The following is a 14,544-nucleotide window of genomic DNA, read 5'->3' as shown; positions in this document are numbered from 1 at the left end:
CGGGGGCGCGCGGGCTCTGACTCGGCAGCGCAGGCCCCGCCTGTTCCGGAGCGCTCCCCGCGTGTGGACGCGCGTTCCCGGGCCCGGCGCTCCGAGCCGCCGTCGCAGCCATGTCGGCCGCCTTCAGGAAAGCCAACAAAGCGCGGCAGCGCCCGCACCGCGAGCGGAGCCAGGTCAGTGCTGCGGGCCGGGCCGGGGCCCTAGCGGAGCCCTCTGCGCTCCCTCCCCGCCGGGCCCTCCGCGCTCCCTCCCTGCCGGGCCGGCCGCACTCCCTCCCCGCGCTCTCCCCATTCGCGCTCCCCCTGTTCACTCTCTCCCCGTTCACGCTCTCCCCGTTCACCCTCTCTCCCTGTTTCTCCCCGTTCACGCTCTCTCCCCGTTCACTCTCTCCCCGTTCACGCTCTCTCCCCGTTCACGCTCTCTCCCCGTTCACGCTCTCTCCCCGTTCACGCTCTTTCCCCGTTCACGCTCTCCCCGTTCACGCTCTCCCCGTTCACGCTCTCCCCGTTCACGCTCTCCCCGTTCACGCTCTCTCCCCGTTCGCGCTCTCCCCGTTCACGCTCCCCCTGTTCACGCTCCCTGTCTCTCCCCTAGCCCGCCGCCCGGGCGAAGCTGGGCTTGCTGGAGAAGAAGAAGGACTACCGGCTCCGAGCGCGGTGAGTGCGGCGCTGGGGCTCTCCCTGAGGTTCCCTGCGCTGTCTCCGAGCTCTGGGCCTCGCTGAGAAAGGCTCGGCGCCTCGGCAGGGCTGAGCACGGAGAAGCTGTGGAACAGCTCGTGATTGTTGGGTTTGTCCTCCCCAGTGACTACCACAAGAAGCAGGATGCTCTCAGGGCGCTGCAGAAGAAAGCGCTGGACAAAAACCCCGATGAGTTCTACTTTAAAATGATACGCTCACAGGTCAAGGTGAGAGCATTGCCTTCAGGCAGGGTTACACTTTGTTGCTCTAAGTAACATTTTTCCCCCCTACCTTTTTGTGATTTAAATTTACGACTTATTAGATAAATGAGGAAAATGGGTTTGGTGAAAATGAGGGACAAGGGACAAAGCTGTGCTGGTAGGTCCCACAGTGCTCTCCAGGTGGGATGGGCTGTCTGTAAGTGCTGTGTTTGTCTCCTTGTAGGATGGAGTCCATGTAATAAAGCAGCCAAAGGATGAAATTACCCCGGAGCAGGTGAAACTCATGAGGACACAGGATATTAGATATATAGAAATGAAAAGAGTTGCAGAAGCCAAGGTAATAACTCACATTTTTAGTGTTTTCTAGTTTGCTCAGTATTGGGTTTTCCCTGTGTTCTTGTTGTTGCTGCTGGCTGTTGCGTTTGTTCGGTGAAGTCTGATTTTTACAGTGCAGGAAAGGACAATGGAAGTGTCAGTGGAGTGCTGGATATAGAGCCTAAAGGTGTGGTGATTATCAAAAATGACACTGTACATTATTATAGGATGCAGTGATTTTTATATAAATTTCAAGACTTTAACGTGTATTTATGCTCAGCATGTTCACAGAGAAATTATGAAATCCCTAAGGTTGGAAGAGCTTTCTGAGATCATGAAGTCCAGCTGTTCACCCATCCACCACACCACTAACCTGTGTGTCCCCAGGTGCCACAGCCACACGCCTTTAGAACACTTCCAGGGATGTTGATTCCACCTTTTCTCTGGGCAGCTTCTTCCAATGCCTGACTACCCTTTCAGGGAAGAAATTTTTCCTAATACCAAACCTGCACTTCCCCCAGCATAGCTTAAAGTTGTTCCTCTTGTCCTGTCATGGAATCACAGAATTAACTATGTTGGGAAAGACCTCTGAGAGCATCAAGTTCAACCTGTGATCTACCACCACCTTGTCACCCAGACCATGGCACTGAGCATCACATGCAGTATTTTTGTGAACACTTCAGGGACAGTGACTCCCCCACTCACTGGGTGGCTCAGTCCAGTGCCCAGAGATTTTTTCCTAGTGTTTAGTCCAGCCTAAACTTCCCCTGGAGCAGCTTAAGGATGTGGTCCTCTCATTCTGTCAGTGTTTGCCTGGGAGAAGAGACTGACCCCACCTGGCTACAGCCACCTTTCAGGTAGTTGGAGGGTGATCAGGTCTCCCTTGAGCCTGCTTTTCTCCAGGCTAAACAGGTCCCTCAGCCATTCTTCACAGGGTTTGTGTCCCAGACCCTTCAGCAGCTTCACTGCCCTTCTCTGGACACATTCAAGCATCTCAGTGTCCTTCCTAAATTGAGGGAACTGGACCCAGCACTCAAGGTGCAGCCTCCCCAGTGCTGAGTGCAGGGGAAAACACTTGTTACTTGAGAGGAGTGACTGACTGTCACCTGGCTACACTCTCCTGTGGGAGTTAGGAGAAGGTCTCCCATCCGAGGAGAAGAATCTGAAGTGGGTTGTTGGAATATGGTAGGCTGGCAATCCACAAAAACATGATCCTGTTCTGAAGATGTTTTGTGAATCATCATCAGAGCATACAACAATCAGATTTTCACTGGGGATAAAGAATCAAAGCCAGCTTAAACTTTCCTTCATCCTTTTGCTGGTGGTTTCATGGCAATCATTCCCCTTTGCCAAGCAGAGTTTTGCAGGTCCTGTGTGCACTTTGCTGCGGTAACAGCAGGAATCACTGTCACTGCTGGAAATGTTGTGAAGACACGGCATAAATATAGACTAGATGTGTATTCAGAGATGAAAAAAGGCGGGAGGAGTTCAGCTATCTGACCTCGGGGAGCACAGAGATGTCCCCGGGGCAGACCCGGTTTGACTCGCTCTGAGTTTGGCCACACTTGGGCTCTCCGCAGAAAATCGAGCGGCTGAAGGCAGAGCTCCACCTGCTGGACGCCGCGGGGAGCGGCCCGCGCCGCCATCTCTTCTTCGTGGACTCGGAGCGGGAAGGTGAGGCTGGAACCGAGGGGTCTTCTGTCACCTCTGAATGCGGGCTTTAAAGAAAAGAAAAAAAAATAAAGGGATAAAAATTCAGGTGCTCTAGAAATTTTGGTGAATAGCTGAGACACCTGTAGAAGCTGTGTTGCTGGGGCTCCTGTTGCTGACTGTAGCAACGGGTTTGGAAGGTTTGCTTGTCAAAGGAGTCCGTAAAACTTTATACCTAATTTTTTTTTTTTTTAATAGTGCAGGAGTTTGATATTGCTGCTCACCTGGACACCGTTCCTGAGCTCGTAGATAGAGTGTACAACCGACCAACCATTGCAACACTGGAGAAAGAGGCAGTGAAGGGACCTACTGATCCTGTCCACCTAAAGGTACTGCTGCTCTTTGTCCTACAGAGCTCTTCATGTTTTACATCTTTTATATGACTGAAAAGGATTAATTGCACCTTTGTGGAGGTGAACATAATTGTTTTCTTAAAACTTTTATTGACACAAGGCAGTAGTGGGTGTCAGTCACCAAGTGACTGCCTGGAGCCTGCAGTCACATCTCCTGGACCAACGTGCAGCACTTTTTCACTGCATCCCAGTCCACTGAGGGTGGACCACCATAAGTTGTGATGTACAGGCCAGAAAAAAAGTGGTGTAGATCTGATTAGGCAGTGTCCCTGCAAAACTGAGATATTTCTCCTCTATAAAGGAACATATACCTATGGGACTATCTTTTCATTAGACTGCTGCAGTTTCAGGTGTAATTTTTTTTCAGCATCCACTATTAAGTCTCCCCTCACACTTCTCTAAAACCCCTTGCACCCCTGAATTAGGTGTATAGGAAGAAGAAGTTTATTCCAACACAGATGTCTCTGTTGCAGTGTTCTGAACTTACAGTATTTTTTAGTTTGGTTCTGAGCTCGAAATGGTTTGAGATTTGTCTCCTTGCTTTCCTTCCTAAAGCCATTTAAGCTATAGTCTCACTTTCCTAATTGGAATTGTTTCATGATTCTTCAGCATGAATTGCTTATGCAATCAGCTTTTATTCTGGTGAAGTAGAAGTAGCTGCACTTGGCTTTACTGCTGTAGATTCTGCTCAGGTAATTCAGATCTGTTGGACAATCCTCTGAGTATGAGTCGGTTGTGTGTAAGGTAAAAATAGTTGTCTTAAAATTGCCGACTGGTAAATTTTTAACCTGTTTTTTCTGACTCAGATGTCAGATAATAAACACCCTGTGGTCCCTTTCCTCCTGCCAGCTGTCTCAGTTTGACTTGTCAGTAAAGCAGTTGGACGAGTCGTAGACTGACTAGTTTTCTCCTAAATGTCTGAGTCATATTTTAAGCATGTTGGGATCTGTTCTCCTTAATTTAATTACTTAAATCACACCTGCAGTAATACTGTTCCTGTGCTGGGAAAGCTATCCACTCTCATTAGGCAAACTTGACCCAACAAGTTGCATTTTGAGAGGCCTCTGCAGGCTCTGAGCACTTCAGGAATCACTCTCTGTCCTTTAGATGTGTCCTTTTTTTCGTTTTCCCTCTTCTGGACAAAGTGGATTTACATTAGGGAGTCAAATGTTTTCTTGCATTTGACATTAAAATTCGGAGGATTTAGACCATAGTGTCTTGTTCATGTCTTTTTTTTTTCTTGTTTCCAGAAACTAGCCCAGCAGAGGAAGAACCAGTATGACCTCCTGAGGCAGCGCATCGAGAGAGAGAAGGCCATGTTTGTCATCTCCCAGAAAATCCAGACAAGGAAAGATCTTCTGGTGAGGGACTGGGTTCTGGGTCTCCAAGTCTGTTCTGTTCAGGTCATTAGGTCTGGTATTAGGTGTGTTGTTTATGTTGTATTTGTTTCTTTGTTCTGCTTTTTTAGTGACACATCCAGGTAACTCCTAAAATAAGTAATCCTCTTTTAGTATGGAAAAAGCAAGGAGATTGAGCATTCCAGTAAATTATATCTGCTGGTCCAAGTCTCACCTTGCCAGCAAGGACAAAGACTCAGCTGTAAAATGGTGCTTACAGGGAGTCCAAAATAGTGTCACTAGGGGTCAGAAGCAGGCAACCATTTCTCTAAGTTATGAGGAGGTCTTAAAAATCCAAATGACCCCAGAAATTACTTGTCTCCATGGGACTCCTGTTCTCTTGCTTGTGAGCAAAGCAGATTGTGCCTGACAGCCTGAAGGGGAAAAGAGCAGATGAAATTAGAATCCCCACCTTAACAGTGCAAAGTGACCATTTTTTCTTTTATGATCAGAACCAGACAGGGATTCTCTTGTATGGGTGTGGGTGGGAGTTTTTCTCTTTGCATGGCAGCAAATGTTTGTACTTGTTCTTTTTTCCAGGACAAAACTCATAAAGTAAAGGTGAAGAAAGAAACAACGACTGGTCCAGCTATTTACAAATTCAAGTTCCAGCGGAAACGTTAGCCATGGCATTGAATGATTGTTCCAGTCTGTGCTCAGAAAGGAGGAGCCACATCCCTTGGAGAAGGGCTGGTGTCAGCCTGCTTTTGACTGCAGCTCAGCACTTTGTCAAAACAAATCACTGTGGGACTGTGGTAGCCATCAGTGTGTTTTATCTAATTAATTGATTAATAAACCAGAGTTTGTTCTCTTGATATTTACAGTGGGAAGCCATGAGATTTGCCTAAGTGTCCTGCACCATAAACAATCAGTGAACAGGCAGGGTCAGAGTGGAATGTTAGGGAGGTGGGTTAAGCACAGCCCAGGGATGGGGAAGGTACTTGGGGATTGTCAGCTCCGGGGCTGAGCAGGACTTGTCCAAACCCGTGAGGTTTGAGGTTAAATGGTTAAATTTAACCCGTGAGGTTAAAGGTGAATTACTCTCTAGTTGTTTACCCAACATCTCATTTTCCTATTTGCACTGTCCCACTGCGTGCTTTTCCTCCAGAGTTGCTTCAGTCCAAACTGAGGCAGTGCCAAAATTCTGTGTAAGGAGAGACAGTGCAGCAGCCAAGTGTGGGACAGGAGTTTGTCCTCTGGGTTTTCCTTGGGCCGGTTGCATTGCCGGGGGTGGGGGATGTGCAGACACATCCCGAGTGTCCCGGAGCAGCCCAGGCACGTTCAGAGGAGCCTCCGTGTGAACATTCCTTTTCTTATCGCTCCCCATCGCCCTGTCGCTGCCAGCAATAAGCACATGGTCTGCGAGGAGGGAAGAGAAAAAAGATGCTCTTCTCAGGCCCTACCTACTTTGGAGCTTTTCCAGCAGCTGGGTGATGAAACGTGAGGTTTTTACACGCTTAGATGCAGCTTCAGACTTTGTTCTGCCATCGCAGAGAGAACCGTGGGGAGGATTTTTCAGGGAGTGTGCAGAAGCTGGAGTGTGTGGATTCTGTCACGGCTGTAAAGCACCGGGTGAGCGGGAGGGGAAAACAAAGCCCCGCGTGTGAGAACGGTCTGGTTTGGACAGGTTCGGTCTGGCCTGGTTTGGTCTGGTCCTGGCTGGTTCAGCCCTGTCCAGTTTGGTCTGGTGGTGTCTGGTTCGATCCTGTCAGGTTCGGTCCAGTTCGGTCTAGTCCAGTTCGGTTTGGTCGGGTCCTGTCTGGTCCGGATTGGTCCTGTCCAGTCTGGTCTGGTCCGGTCTGGCCAATCCTGTCCGGTCCGGTTCAGTCGGGTCCTGTGCGGTCCGGTCCTGTCCGATTCGGTCGGGCCCTGTCCGGCCGATCCTGTTCGGTTCGGTCTAGTCCGGTCCGGTTCGGTTCGGTTCGGTTCGGTTCGGTTCGGTCCGGAGCCTGCCGCCTTTCCGGTGGCGGCAGCACGGCCGCAGTACCGGGGCTGGCCCGCAGGGGGCAGCAGCGCCGCGCGGCGGGGCCGTGTGCCCCGTGCCCGCCCGGTGCTCGGGGACGTTCCCGGGCGGACACCTCGGGGACACCGCGCACCTCCGGGGACACCGAGCACCTCGGGGGGGACACCGCGCACCCCGGGGGACACCGCGCACCCCGGGGCACCGCTGCCTGCCAAGGGACATCCCTTTGAGGCTGGGGTTTAAACAGATAAACACTTTATCCTTGCCCTTGGTTCATTTTACCTGCACCCACAGCGTTGCTGAAAAGGATGGGGAAGAAAAGCAGCAGTTCTGCTGGGAGCCCCTCGGTGAATCCTGCAGCAGGAATTGAAAAGCAGCAACGGGGCCAGGCCCAGCAATTGCCTTGTCCACCTCTGTCCTCCTGCACAGCTGGAACGAACATAAGTTTCTCCTCTATTCCCTGCAAGACAGGCATCTCTTCCCAGTTTGGAGTGAGGTGTTATGGGATGCAGTAGGGATGTTATGGGATGTATATAACATCTTTATGCCATAACATTACTGCCAGGCTTTCTTTGAGCAGTCACTGGGGGTTGGTGTTCACTGGGAGCTGAGGTACCAGCCAGGACACACAGTCTTGTGTTCACAGTAGGGGGTCTGGGTAGAAAAAATTGTGCCTGTTCTGATTTACTTTTCCCTGCGAAACCATGAAGGTTTTAGGGGAAGGAAACCAGAGCACTGTCACATCTGTGGTGATCACACTGAGCTTCCTGCTCACCCTGACCTGTGGAGTGGTTTATCATCTTGTGGCCATAACAGACTAAAAGGAGGTGCCAGCTCCTCTGCACAAATATTTTTCACCTATTCCTGCCTGCAATGATGGAGGATTTGGTGGGTGCTGATCTCTGAACCTCAGTGTTAGCAGACAGGGCTGACTGACACCTGCTGCCCTGCAGAGTTCCCAATGGCTTCCAGGAAAAAAAATCCACACCTTCTCAAAGACCTTGCTCTTTGACTCCCAAAGCCTTTAGCTTGGTATCCTCACACTAAAGCACTGAAATGTTCCTGCAAGGATCTGGAAAGAGTAGATCCTAGTAGATCCAATGCCTTATAACTGAATCAAAACCCAGCCCACTGGGGCACAGCACAGGATTTAAAGTGAGACATGGGTGGGATCTGCCATCCTCTAGCTGGACCCTCATGAGGAAGGACAGTGAGAAAATGCCCACAGCTATTTTCTGTTTGTGATAATTACAGCATCAAAAGCTGAACCAACAGGTTCTTTAGCAAGGAGATTCCCTACAGCTTGAAAGATACAGATATCAAAATACTCCACAGATTCACAACTCAGGTTTTCGGTGACTCAATAATATTGTGCCATATAATCATTTAGTGCAATTTCTTGTTCAGGTCCTGAAGAACTCAATTGATAATGACAGTCTATAAACGTTAATAGCAGACTACACTTGCAGGATTATCTCTAGGCAGCTGCAGCAATATATTTTACAAGCAGGAGAACCATAACCAGCCCTTAGGCTTTTCAGCTGCTTTCCTGTAGGTCCCATTTTCTGAGCCTGAACCAGACTGGAGAGCACAGCAGGGTCCCTGGGGCTTGGCAACAGAAGGTCACCTGCCTGGGGGGGCTCTGGATCTCCCCAGGATGGCTGCTGTGGGGTGTCCATCAGTGGCCACGGGCTGTGCCAGCCAGAGGGACCCCCAGAACCTCTGGAGACCCCCAGGGCTATGTTCTTTCAACAAAGGAGACCAGGGAGCCTTGGTCCCACCCCTCCCACTGCTCCCAGTGCTGTCCTGTGTGTTTCCACCTGCTTTCCACACATCCCCTGGATCGTCCCAGCACTCACCCACCAGGTGTGCCACTCCAGGGTCACCAGTGGCACTGTGGGCTGGCACAGGTGTCTCCAGCTGCAGGACTGGCTGTCCTGGCCCTGCTGGTCCCCAGGACCCTGCAGCCAGGTTCAGCTGAGGTGTTTTGCCCGAGGGCACCGAGGAGAAAAGGGTGGTGAAGTTCCTCCACTCAAGCCTGAGCAGCTTCACAGCAGGGAGTTGAAAGAGCAGAATGTAAATCAGGAATGACTAATTGCTGCTCAGCATGGCTGCCCTAAACCTCTGTGTTCCACAGCTCCTCGGCCACCTGGACCTGTCCCCACCTGATTAGGAACAACACGGGGCTGCTGCTGTCTGGGAAGAGTCTGAGCACTGTCCCCATTCATCCCCACCCTTTTCCCTCCATACAAAACCTTCCTCTCCAAATTCCATTACAGAAGGTTCAAATAAATAAATAAATACCTGCTGCTGCTTCTGTTGAAAGATGCCAGGCATCAAGAGTGGACCCAGGGCTGGGCAAGGTGAAAGCAGCAAATATTTGCTTTCTTGTCTCACAGCTGAGTACCTGGAGCCGTTAGTGCCTTGGGAGAGCCCAGGTGAGCAGCATGGCTTGGAGCAGGCAGGAGCCCATTATTTAGTGAGAACTATTCCCAGGATGTCCCTGGCTTGGCAGACCCAAAGACTGCTCTAGTGAATTAGTGCATACAGATCATCATTTACTGAAACACAAGCCCCGGTGCACCTTTCTAGGGAAGCACTAATTTATTATGCATTGTTATTAGCTGCAGCAGGGCCTTCATTAGAGCTAGAGTTAAGGTCTGTTTTGGCTGCCTCATCAGCATCAGTGAACTGCGTCCCTGCGAGGTTTGATACAATTTAATTAACCTAATTAAAAGCTCTGATTGCAGAGATGATTGGGGTAGAGCCAGCAGCAACTGCATATTTATAACGAGCTAGAAGGTGTGGGACTGGAGCCAAATGATATGCATCTCTAATGAGCTGGTGCTATTGAAGTGTGGATTTGGAACACTAACATTTATTTTTGGCAACAATGGCCAGTTTATCTTCATGATAGAAACGATCACGGGTTGATTGGGTGTCGCAGGGAGCTCAGCACTGTGCTCCCTGCCCCTCTCCAGACCGCTGGCAGGCACACACGAGCACCCACAGCCCACTGCTCTCCCAGTGCTGCCAACACCTTCCCTGCAGGCACAGCACCCAGGGCTGGCCCTGCACACACAGCCCTGGGGGGACACAGCACTCACAGCCTGCCCCAGCCCCACAAAACCCCTGGAAGATGCCACCAAGTTTCCCTTCCCCAGCCACCGCTTCCTCCAGCCCTCCCACACCACCTTCACCCTCTCCCAGAGCTGCTGCCCCACAGCCAGGCTGGGCTCCCACCTTGGTTACCCCTCCAGGGATCAAACACTTCATGCCCTGCTCTGCTGGGCACCAGGGAACACAAAGCAGCCTGGAGCAGAGATCCAGGTGAGCACCAGCACCTACCCCTGGCTGACCCACTGCAGCCAGACCCTCCTGCTCTCCTGGTTAGTGATGGAGAGGCTGCCAGCCCTCAATCCCTACCAGAACATGGGGGTTCCTGGCAGCCCAGCTCAGGGAACCCCTGTTTCATGACTGCTGTCATCTCAGTAGTGGCCCTTCCCTCTCCACCTTTAAAGGCTGTGTGGTGCTAGGAGGAGCCAGGGGTCCAGAGCACCCACAGCACCAGTGGGACGTCCCAGGCATTCTCAGCAGCCAGGAACAGCAGCAAGGCTGCCAAGCCACTTGGAAAATTTGATCCATGCTAATTATGCTGAAAAAAGCTCTTCTGATAATGAGTATGAAATGGAAGCGTAGCTAATACTCATCTCTGAGTGCCATTAATCTTTAAAACTGGAACAATAAGTGAAAACACTGCAGGGCATATGAAGCAAGGTGTGATTCACATCTGCTCCTCCATGGCTGCCTGATTTATTGGCACAAGGCAACTTTCCTGCACTGTTTCAACAGAGCTGCATTACATAACACTGTGGACTGCTTCACTTTGCCTGCCTTTCCAATCAAAGTGTCTCCTCAGAGTTTTACTGATCTTCTGTCCCATTCTGGGACATCTCAGGAGTCTTCCAAAACCACAACTCTTTCCCAGGTCTTGGCCTCTCCAGAGATGTTTTCTCCTCCTGGCCATGGCAGCCACTGTGGCACAGGGATGTGGTTCTGGCTGTGCTGGTGGGGCAGGACAGAGTCCCAGGCTGCTCTGGATGCAGACAGGGGGGTGGAGGCTCCCTTTCCATTCCTGCTGAGACAGGTGCTTGCAGGTGCACCCCATGGGTACCTGTCCTCTCCCTGCACTGCACAGACACTCTGTCACTGAGCCAACCTCTCCAGGACCTCTGCCGCTCACATGGATGCATCTATCTCACTTCTGATGCAGTTTTATTTTCAAATAGCTCTCTCTGGGAGTTAGTAGCTTTTATTTAAATTGTGGATTTGCTGAAGTGACCTTTTAGCTGGCTCTGAGGAGAGATGGGTAGCTGCTTCTCCTTGCAGTCCCAGGAAGATGCCGACCCTGTGGCTTTGAACCAGTTCAAAGCATCACTTGCCTTTTGGCCATACCCTCAACAGTGCCTTTGCATGGATTTTTCTCCCACACTCTTGAAAAGACATCATCAGAGACATTTCCCCTCATGGGCTCTTTAATATTTACAATGACTTTGTGAATAGATAATATATTCCACCTTTTTTTTTTAAAGCACATGCTCCTTGTGCAGTTGGAGGAAGCAGTGCTGGCTGCCTTTGAGGCTGGGAGGACAAACAGATCTGGGGGAGATGAGGATTGCTCTGAGCCACGCTTGCTGCCTGCCCACAGCTCCTGGCAGTGTCCTGGGCACTCTGGGGACAGACCTGGGGTGGCCCTGCTGAGTCTCCTACTGCAAAAGTCCTCAGAGCCTTCCTCCCACTACTGACTAAGCCCAAAGCTGATCATCTTGGTAGCTGGAAGACAATTGAAATGCAAAACAAAATGCTTCTAAAAACTGTCCCATAGATTGCCAAACAGCTTAAAAAGCCTGGCCATGGGCTTAAGCATATCAAAATCATATAGATGCTTTTTGTCAAAATCATTCTAAACCAGGAAGGCAGCAAGCAGCTTACAACCCAGAAGTGTCACAGATGTACTCGTGAATGCTTGTCCATAATTTTATTTATTCCAGCCTGCAAGTCCAGGAGGGACTGTCAGATCCTGTGCTCTGATCTATGCTGCCATCCACTGCACTTCACTCAGAGAGCCAAGGCCAAGTCAGCAGCTTCAGCTGGGTTTTGGTTTGTCAGTCCTGAGGAGGCTCCTGATGGCAGAGGAGTACTGAAGGGAAAGGTGCCCTGGTGTCCCCAAGAGCTGGACTGTGACCTCTGAGGCAGGGGAAGCAAGAATTCTATGACCCTTGGCATTTTCACTTGGACACAACCTTCTCCTTTGCCTCAGACCTGGTGAACATACAAACTCCAGACATGTGAGCAGAGCCAGAAATGTCACTTTGTGCTGCACGTGGGGTGAGAGGACCCTGAGCAAGGTGCAGCCTCCTGCCACAACAAAAAACACCAACCAAGTGTTCTTTAGGGCAGCAATCCTTCTTGTTCTGCAGAGATGACAGGACTGCTGTTGAAGCTGAGGCCCAGGGGCTGTCCTCAGGGTGACACCAGGCTGGGGCTGGCCTGAGGTAGCCCCTGAGGTGAGCTAGCCATGGTAGGGCTGCTGAGGCACACAACTGCACAGAGGGGCACATTTTTTTCAGTCCATGTTGCCCTAACAAACAAATGTCCTGGGATACAGACAATAATGTTTTTATGAGACTCTAAATTCTAAACTGAAATGCTCTTTGTAGTGGACTAATAGCCAACACGTGTCCCTTCATCTCATGCTGAACTTTTGTGGTCCTGCAGGGGTAAAAAAGGCCCTGGTGAACATTTACACTGAGCACTTTGTTCTCACAGATTTGTAGAGCAAAGAGAGTAATGTATTGAGACTCTCAGCCCGTGCCAGTTTGGCTTCATTTGTCCTGAACTTGCCCTGAGAGATAATGTTTCCTTCTAATCTGCTGCCGTCCACCTACAGCAGGGACCAAGTGAATAATTCTCCCAAACAAGCCTTTATTCTTAAAACTCTGCCTGGCCCTAACCCTTTCTCCCCCTTACAGAGTAATTGTTGTGTTCATTACATGCTAATAGCCTGTGCTGTGTTCCAGCCCACACTGGCTGTGGCCACACAAACGGGGCTCAGGCTGTGCTGCTTTCAGATAATGCTGCTCTTTTGGCATTATTTGAAAGAATGTGCCAGCCCTCTGAGCACCAGGCATGCTCACTCCCAGCCTGCCTGCCCCAGAGCACAAGCCAGGTGCAGAGGCTTCACAGAAATCAGCACATCTTCCAAGGAGTGAGGCTTTTCTCTCCACACATGATAATAAATGACTGTTACCCTCCTATAGGAAGAAGACACAAGGAAGAGGAAACAAGACATCTAAGTCTCTGGTTAATGAGACAAATATTTTCTATTCTTTTCTGTTCAGGTGCTTATGTCACCCTTTCACAATGATATTTTAATAAGCCTTTGTAAGCTCTACAAATTGCCCTTTATATCTGCAGGAGAAGGGAAGCTCCAGGGGATGAACAATGTATACATTGAATACACAAGAAATGCCTTATCTAGCCTGCTCCTGGAAATCACTCTCTAGAGACATCTGGAATGGGTGCCCCTCTGAAAACACCCAAGGGAGAGGTATTAGTAATTTTAGTGGTGGCTTCCCAGTGCCTCTCAAATGGGACAAGGCTAAGCCGAGGTCAGACCCCATGGTCAGGGACTGACAGGCAGCTTTGTTCCTTTGTTCTTAACCCTGCTCCTGAGCTTAAGAAATGGCCATGGGTCAGTCTCTGATACCTCCCAGAAGGCTGCAGAGACAAAAGCCCTCAGCCTGTGCTGCTCTAAACCTTGGAGTTGGCTGACACAGTGCTGTGTGAGCAGGGGAGGCTGCAGCAGCTGCTCAGTGCCCAGTGCTGGTGGGTTTGGGCTGACACTGTCTGGTGTGTGGTAGTGCCAGAGCTCAGGTGTGGGACAGGGAGCAGGAGAACACCCACAGGGGCAGGTGAGCTCAAATGTGAGTGCTCAGAGCACGCGTGCACAGCTATGTGTGCTGAATGCAATCTGTGTGGGCTGCTCCCAAACTAGTCCATGCACGGCAGGGGGGTTTCTCTCCAGGAGATGTAAGAAAAAACCCCTTTCACATGCAGGTTCACACACGAGCGTGTACCTGCAAAACCAGGCAAGCATCTGCTCTACACATTCACCCCCAGTGTGGGGACAAACCCCTGCAGCTCACAGCAGCAGAAAAACCAAAAAGGCACCAAGAGACGCTTGGCTTCTCCAGCCTGCACTCAGGGCTGTGCATTGCAGCCCCCACAGAGCCCTCCCTGCCCCAAACCCCTCTCCCCAGCCCCATAGCTCAGCCCTGCCCTGTTCCCAGAGCTGCTGGGCTCACAGCTCCCCAGCCAGAGCGCAGCATCCCCGCACAGGACAGCGTGTTCTGAGAGAGCAGAGCCTCAGAAAACCCAGGCAGGAATGGCAGTATCCTTTGTGTATCATGAGCCTGGGCTCCTGCCAGATTCCTCTGCACCCACTGCCTCTATTAAACGTGTCAATCATTTCTTGGCAACCCAGGCCCCAGAGAAGAGTTGAGAGGCAACTTCAGGCAGTTCAGTCGCTTTCATTAAAAGGTAAAAATACACGCTGAGCAGGAGCTGGGAGCAGGACTGAGATCTGCCTGCACACAGAGCAGGGCTGCCAAACCCTCCCTGCTGAGGAAGAACAAGTGGCAGCAAACAGCAGAGCTTGCCATGGTCACAGGCTCTGTCAGCCTGTGAAATCCCAGTGGCCACTCCCCAGGGACAGCTGCAGATCTTGGTCTTGTTGGGTGGCTGGGGAAGCAGAGGGAGAGTGCCAAGGTGCAGGGGATGCAGGAATGTCCCTGCATGGCTCCCCTGGTGCAGGTGAGCATCAGCTGGCACTGCACCCCTGGCACA

General features: G+C 50.9%; 1 protein-coding gene across 1 annotated transcript; it reads left to right on the top strand.

The window, feature by feature from the left end:
- The first annotated feature begins 53 nt into the window (after positions 1 to 53).
- On the top strand, positions 54 to 5,488 carry UTP11 (UTP11 small subunit processome component). The gene is made up of 8 exons (XM_033080990.2): positions 54 to 173; positions 595 to 656; positions 802 to 904; positions 1,122 to 1,235; positions 2,794 to 2,887; positions 3,122 to 3,252; positions 4,527 to 4,637; positions 5,214 to 5,488. The coding sequence occupies exons 1-8, from the start codon at positions 111 to 113 to the stop codon at positions 5,295 to 5,297; spliced, it is 762 nt and encodes a 253-aa protein (XP_032936881.1). The 5' UTR covers positions 54 to 110; the 3' UTR covers positions 5,298 to 5,488.
- Positions 5,489 to 14,544: the final 9,056 nt, after the last annotated feature.

This window comes from Catharus ustulatus, chromosome 26, assembly GCF_009819885.2.
Source record: "Catharus ustulatus isolate bCatUst1 chromosome 26, bCatUst1.pri.v2, whole genome shotgun sequence".
NCBI lineage: Eukaryota > Metazoa > Chordata > Aves > Passeriformes > Turdidae > Catharus > Catharus ustulatus.
This window is presented reverse-complemented; position numbering and strand designations above follow the sequence as displayed.

Excerpts from the sequence above, each read along its gene's own strand:
- UTP11 (XM_033080990.2), top strand. The coding sequence starts at position 111 with ATGTCGGCCGCCTTCAGGAAAGCCAACAAAGCGCGGCAGCGCCCGCAC. Across the intron at positions 905-1,121 it reads TGATACGCTCACAGGTCAAG|GATGGAGTCCATGTAATAAA; the intron begins GTGAGAGCATTG and ends GTCTCCTTGTAG. Across the intron at positions 4,638-5,213 it reads AGACAAGGAAAGATCTTCTG|GACAAAACTCATAAAGTAAA; the intron begins GTGAGGGACTGG and ends TCTTTTTTCCAG.